We start from the raw sequence: 7,323 nt of genomic DNA, 5'->3' as shown, positions 1-7,323 counted from the left end.
GCACCTCACATTCTTCCCAGCTTTAGACAAGCTTTTCCCACGACTCCCACTGCTTTTGTTATTACCTCTTCCCCTGCTAACACTGAACATACCAGAAGTAGATCCTCCACTAGTGTTCCTCCGGCGAACGTTTTCACCCAAAACACTATCCCAGACCCGATCAAACTTCAAATTTCCAGTTCCAGCAGTTTCAGTGACCGTTGTCACAAATCCTGACCAACTATCAGGTAAGGAAGATAACAAAACCACAGCCTGAGTGTCATCATCCAACTTCATGCCCACAGTTGCTAACCTGGACAAAATTGAATTGACCTCGTTAATGTGATCAGCAACTGAACTGCCCTCGTTCATTCTCATATTAAACAGTTCCCTCATCAAGAACACCCTATTACCGGCAGACGGCTTCTCATACATATTTGACAGAGCTTCTAACATATCACGAGCAGTTGTTTCTTTCATGATATTAAATGCAACGCTCCTCGTCAAAGCCAATGTAATTTTACCTCTTGCCTTTTTGTCCTTTGAGTTCCAAATTGCCTCGGCAGCTTTATCCATTCCAGCAGGTTTTTCTTCCAGTACCACATCCAAATCGCATTCACCAAGCAACGCCTCTATTTGCATTCTCCACCATGCAAAATCAGTACCGTTGAACTTCTCGATTTGGAACTTCCCGTCTTCAGCCATAGCAAACGAGAAAAAAACTAGAAAAAACCACAAGGAACTAAGCAACCGAAACCTGAGCAACTTTCAATAAACCAGAAACCCGAAGTACCCGAACCAGCGACTTCTCCTGCAAACCCGAGCGTAAACCAGCGAATAACCACGGTTCAAGAACCGAAACCCTAATCGCCAAACACCCCAAAACCACCAGATCTGCAACAGCAAACCCTACGACGCAAACCCTAGACCTTACGAGCTGTAACCAGAGAATAGGTATGGGCCGTAAACAAGTCAGCGGCGACGACAGCAACAGCAGATCAAGATCTCTCGTCCAGCTCTCTCCCTTTCCTGCGATAACCGTGTGAACCGTGTGTTTAACTGAACCTTTGGCTCTGATACCACTTGTTGGGGGTATCGGATCAGAGTAGGCTCAAGCGGAAGCGGAACAAACACACACACACTAGCAGAAAATAAAGAACACGAGAATTTACGTGGTTCGGTCAAGGTGACCTACGTCCACGGGTTGCAACTAGGGTTTTACTTTTATTAGATGCTCACAACTGTTTTCAGAATGACCCAGATTACAATTACATCATAGGTATTTATAGAACAAGATTAGGGTTTCCTACTTGGTCAACAAGTTAACTAAGTGGGCCTAATAACTAGGGCCGGCTAACCCTAACTAGGGTCGGCTAACCCTAATTAGGGCCGGCTACCCTAAAGCCTACGAACCCAACAACAAACACCATTATATGGACTCATCATTCTCGATGATGATTGCCCCACTATCGTAACAAAACATATAAGTAGTGGTTTTGATACCATTTATATGACCCGAACTTTCGTACAGTCCGTGTTGTAGGATTTATCCACAATAAGCTTACGGATTTGTTTTTGTTGTTTCTACCTAAGCACGCTTAACTGTGGATGCCTCTTCTCATCCACATCCAACTGCCAATGTGCATAAAAACGCATTGGTGATATTTAAGACATAGTATTCTTTATGACCCAGTGTCTCTCTTGTGGACATAACAAAAGATAATGATATGAGATTTGTGTAAGATGTTTCATCTACTTTACTTTAAAAAAAATGATTTATACATTATTAATCAAACAACTTTAATTTAATACATGAACCGTAACCTTTTGTTGTTTACAATAATACCCTTATTCCATTTGATAATATATACATGACATGTACAAAGACATTATGATAAATTTCATAAACCTTTTATAATATATGCATAAAAAAACTTGATCTACATTTCAACTCCCTTCTCATAAATGATCTAATAACATGACTAAAAAGTAAGTTAATTCATATTCATATTAAAACAATTAGAAACACAATAAAACACTTCTACTATGAGAATTTAGGGTGAGGGTAGGTTAGCTCAATTTTATTTAGAGGTGTTTATCGTTCAGTTAGGCCGGTTTTGACAAAAGTTTATTTGTGAAAATGCTAACTACTTTTCGAAAACCGACAAACTAAACAGGTCAAGGTGGGACATGGGTGGGTCAATTATTCCGTCTGGTTTTAATGGTTTGAAAGGCTGAACCAATTTTGTTAACCATTTTCCAAAATCGTTAGTTTATATAATAAAGTTTGGAAATTTAATACAATCAGGGGCGTAACAGTTACCCGGGTGTCCTGGCCCCTCCTGATTTTTCACCCGTATAGTGTTAATTTTACCAAAAAGAAATCACTATTTTCTTTTTGTAGTGTAAAATGTTGGATTTTTAAGAGTACGGTCCCTGCTGATTTTTCGTTTAAGCTCCGCCACCAAATACAATAACTGCACATTCCAAATAAATAACTAGACAAGCAGTTCAGTTTACATGGCCGGTTCTAAAATCCAAACCGTCAAAACCGAATTGCGTAAATCGAAAATGGGCCACCTTGCTTCATTCTGGGCGGTTAGGTCAGTTTTACATGGGCTTAGTCTTGTAGATAATATTCGGCCCAATCCACAAGGCTCCCTCATGTAGAGTAGCCAGTAACAACATCAGAATCCCACCGGAGATTCATTCACCGGAGATTGCAAGTGATCGGACCGTCGCTGACCACTACAGCCCTATTATTGTTATCGTTCTCTAACTTGATTTCTCTAATTCACTATGCTACTCATCTTCAGAAGCCCCTTTCACAAACGAACACCACTCCTTCACGCATTCACTTCACACTCCTCACAAAACCCTAAACACCAACATTCACTTCATTTCAACCAAATCGAGACCTCAGAAGACGAAATCAGGCATCCATTAGTCAAAGAAGTTTGCAGATTAATCCAATTTACCTCAAACTGGACTCCAACTCTCGAATACGAATTACGCCAATTAATCCGAACCCTAAAACCCTCACAACTCTGCACCGTCTTGCAAAACCAATCCGATGCACGAACCGCACTGCAATTGTTCTACTGGACCGATCGGTTGTGGCGGTACCAGCACCATCCGGTTGTGTACAACACAATGCTGGAAATCCTGAGTAAGACTAGCCTGTATCAAGGTGCTAAACGTGTCATTCGGTTAATGACACGTAGACGAATCAACGTTGATTCGAAAGCTTACGGTTATTTGATGATATCGTATAGTCGTGCTGGTAAATGGTGGAAAGCGTTGCAGGTTTTCTCCGTGATGGAGAGAGCTAACATTACGCCTGATTTGTTTGTGTATAATGTTGCGTTGGAGGTTATGATTAAAGCTTTTAAATTGGAAATGGCGGTTAAGATGTTGGATAGGATGGAGTTGGTAGGCGTTTTGCCGGATGTTGTGACGTATAATTGTTTGATTAAAGGGTATTGTGATGCAGGGCGGATACGCGACGCGGTTGGTTTGATGGATAGTATGCGGTTGAAAGGTTGCGGTCCCGATAAGGTTAGTTATCATACTTTGATGGGGTTTTATTGTAAGGAGAATAGAGTTGAAGAAATTCGCGTTTTGATGGATAAAATGTTGAATGAGAGTGAGTTGGTTCCGGATCAGGTTACGTATAATATGCTCATTCATATGTTGTCGAAACATGGTTATGGATTTGAGGCTATTGGTTTTGTTAAAGAAGCGGAAGAAAGAGGCTTTTCGGTTGATAAGGTTGAGTATAGTGCGGTTATTCATTCCTTTTGTCAAAAAGGAGATATAGATAAGGCTAAAGAACTTGTTGACGAGATGTGCGATAAGGGTTGTATGCCTGATGTAGTCACGTATACGGATGTTATAAATGGTCTTTGTAGTGTCGGGAAAGTAGATGAAGGTAAAGAGTTGCTACAGCAAATGAGGAAGCTTGGTTGCAAGCCAAACACTGTTTCGTATACCGCTTTGTTGAATGGGTTATGCATCAATGGTAGATCATTAGAAGCTAGAGAGATGTTGAACATGAGTGAGGAAGAATGGTGGGTCCTGAATTCGATAACGTATAGCGTTTTGATGCATGGGTTTAGAAGGGAAGGGAAGCTAACTGAGGCCTGTGAGATTATTAGTGAAATGATCGGAAAGGGGTTTTCACCAACACCGGCTGAAATTAATCTTTTAATCCAATCTTTATGTCAAGAACGAAGACCGGATGATGCTAAGAAGTTAATGGAGGAATGTCTTAACAATGGATGTGATGTTAATGCGGTTAATTTCACAACCGTCATACATGGTTTTTGCCAAAAGGAAGATTTAGACTCTGCGTTTTCGGTTTTTGATGACATGTACTTAAATAACATAAAACCCGATGCGGTGACATACACCGCAATAATCGACACCTTAGGGAAAAAGGGTGACATAGAAAAAGCCGTTGAAATGATTGACAAAATGCTTCACAAGAGTTTAATCCCGACTGATGTTACATACAGGGTTGTCATAAACCGATTCTGTCAACATAATAGAGTCAACGAGCTGTTGTCGTCACTAGAAAAGATGCTTTCAAGGAAACCATGCAAGACTGCTTACAATCAAGTTATTGAAAAGCTCTGTTGTTTTGGGAACCTTAACGAGGCGTATAAACTTTTGGGTAAAGTTCTTAGGACAGCTTCAAGAACTGATGCGAATAGCTGTCATATGCTTATTGAAAGTTATTTAAGGAAGGGGGACCCGTTATCTTCGTATAAAGTGGCTAATCGAATGTTTTGTCGGAATCTTGTTCCTGACTTGAAATTATGTGAGAATGTCAGTAAAAGTTTGGTTGCTCGTGGATTATCACATGAGGCAGATGAACTTATGTTAAGATTCGTTGAAAGAGGAAATATCTCTCCCAAGAATACAAAAGAAACGCGGAGATTTTCCGCTCATGTTGAAAGCCTGCTACCATGCTAACAAGGTATTTCTGTTTCATGTATATCTCACCTTTTGACTTAAGTTTGTGCCTTAGATAGTTATGATACATGATTATTTAGGGTAACATGTTTCATTTAGTTTCGATCAAATTAGGAAAATCAATATGTTTTCATGCTATAATTATCCAGTGAGCATATCATGTTTCATTTAGTTTTTGTTAGTGAATATTTATGTATGTGGGTTGTTGATGGTCCAGTTGGTTATAGCTTCAAGAAACAGGTATAGGCGTAACTGGGAATCAATCTTCGGAAAGGCGGGAGTGTGGACGCCAAAGGGCATACCATTGCTAGAAGATATGCGGTACCTTACCAACCCCGCTTATGTACGTATTGGTACGATGTTTACCGATACCTTGAAATCTCCACATACACATTTTTTAATATGATGTTTCTGTACGTGACTTTTTTATGATCATGAAATGTAAAAAGGGCTATAGTATGAAATCCCACTGATGATTATGCTATGACCCAAAATTAGACCTGGCAAAATCAACCCACACATTCAACTTTGGGTCAGGATGGGTAAGTTTAAATATAATAGATAACATTGACGGGTCCGGATGGGTTTGTCTGGGTGACCCAAAACCAACACATCACACAGAGATTCTTCTTTTTTGTCATCTCCGACGCCCAAATCACCCAAATCACCACCATCCTACAACCTCTATTACACTATCTCCGAAATTAAATCAACCTCTATTTCGTGCCGGGTCTACTAATTTTCTCAGCATTTCTTGGATTTGTTGCTGTATACAAGAATTGCCACCACTAAATTCGATTACGGGATAAGGATTTGCATCCGGTTACAGTGAGATTTCTGAAAATTTATACATTCATTCAATTCGATTATTATTATTTAATCGGTCGGCTGATATATTATTATTGATACAGGGAGATTTGATGGATTTTAGGTTGGGCGACTTGTAAGAATTTGCTTATTGCTGTTCATCCAAACACAGGTATGAATTTTCATCACTTGTATGAATCTGATTTTGTAATAGATGTTTATTTGATAGGGTTTATATGTTTAAGATTAGGGCTCGTTTGTGATAATATATTGAAATTAGGCTGTTTGTTGAAAAGTAATTCAAGAAAATGAGGAAAAATAAATATTACTCTTGCCTAAGTAATTCAAGAAAATGAGGAAAATTAAGTTTACCCTTGCCTAGCAGATGGTCAAATTTAGGCATAGTTTGAAAAGTAATTCCAAGTCGGGGGGGGGGGGGGGGATAGGGCACGGTCCTACCAACCGCCGGAGTGATCCCACTCCGGGAGCCGCTACCCGACCAAGCTAGCTCCGCGGTGAATTTCCCTTGCCGAGTTCTTACCCTGGGCGACATATGCCACTCCCAAGACTCAAACCCGGTACCTCTGGGAAGAGGTGGGTGTCGGTGGCCAACTGGGCTACCCCAGTTGGTTAAGTAATTCCAAGTCGGTAGCATGTGTACAAAGAGCAGGCAATGGCTGTTAACTGTCAAAGTGCTTTTGTGTTTATTATACAAGCGAGTTAGCATTTTTAGGACCTTAAATTATAGATTTGAAGATAAATGAACTGAGTAGTTTTAGAACTTAGTACCAAATATGCTTTGATCTTTTTGTTGGATACTTTTAGCACAATGGTTGAACCCTTTTAAAAGCACTGTAACTTCTAACATTACTTCCCATTTCATTTCACACGTATTCTTGGTTTCATAGGCCCCTCGAGCATAAGCTTCTTTTTATTTCTCTTGAGAATCTTGCGGGTTAGGCAAGTTGTTTGGAGTTGATGCAATATGAGATAAATTATTGCAGGTTAATGATGGATAGTCAGTCAACCATTGCAAGTGATGGTGAGTAAGAGATGGGAATTATGTCACATGGACAACAACAGTATTATCGATTTTGAAAATCCGATTTGACATGGAATTGAATACATATGGGTTTAGTTGCTGGCTTTAAAAACTAGATACTGTTCAATGTTCAGCTTAGACGAAGGGTTTAGCTGCTAAGTCGAAAGTTCAAACGGCTCGAGAGGTGTTCGGGTAAGACAAACGAGTGTAGTGACTGGGTTGTTTATGTTTTTTATTCATGTTTGATTTGTAACGACCCCAAGTTTTGCATTATTTAGTTTTTGAACACGAGATTCGACCTTAATTGATTTTGAACACAAATAATCTACATCACATCAACGCTAGGCAACACCGCACCAATCAGATCAAAATCCACATGTAAAATCACTTGAATCAACTAATCCTCATGCTAGATATGAACTGCAACCACAACTCCACTGAAACAGTGCTACACCATCGCACTGCAACCACTCCGCTGTTGTTGTGACTCGGTGCCTGCTGTTTTGAGTCGCCAGAAT

The 7,323-nt window shown here is 39.9% G+C and overlaps 1 protein-coding gene across 6 annotated transcripts; it reads left to right on the top strand.

Annotated features, from left to right (window-relative positions):
- Nucleotides 1-2,501: 2,501 nt before the first annotated feature.
- On the top strand, nucleotides 2,502-7,109 carry LOC110937222 (pentatricopeptide repeat-containing protein At1g62914, mitochondrial). Of its 6 annotated transcripts, none has more exons than XM_035988569.1 (5): nucleotides 2,502-4,960; nucleotides 5,174-5,277; nucleotides 5,705-5,784; nucleotides 5,868-5,935; nucleotides 6,768-7,109. In XM_035988569.1, the coding sequence occupies exon 1, from the start codon at nucleotides 2,779-2,781 to the stop codon at nucleotides 4,954-4,956; it is 2,178 nt and encodes a 725-aa protein (XP_035844462.1). In that variant the 5' UTR covers nucleotides 2,502-2,778; the 3' UTR covers nucleotides 4,957-4,960; nucleotides 5,174-5,277; nucleotides 5,705-5,784; nucleotides 5,868-5,935; nucleotides 6,768-7,109. The 6 variants fall into 6 exon arrangements, with proteins under 6 accessions (XP_035844462.1, XP_022035311.1, XP_035844463.1 ...); XM_022179619.2 differs by having other exon boundaries at nucleotides 5,174-5,299; XM_035988570.1 differs by having other exon boundaries at nucleotides 5,174-5,309; nucleotides 5,734-5,784.
- Nucleotides 7,110-7,323: the final 214 nt, after the last annotated feature.

The sequence above is a fragment of the Helianthus annuus genome, chromosome 4 (assembly GCF_002127325.2).
Source record: "Helianthus annuus cultivar XRQ/B chromosome 4, HanXRQr2.0-SUNRISE, whole genome shotgun sequence".
NCBI lineage: Eukaryota > Viridiplantae > Streptophyta > Magnoliopsida > Asterales > Asteraceae > Helianthus > Helianthus annuus.
Note: the sequence above shows the minus strand (reverse complement) of the source record. Positions and strands in the feature narration are given on the sequence as shown.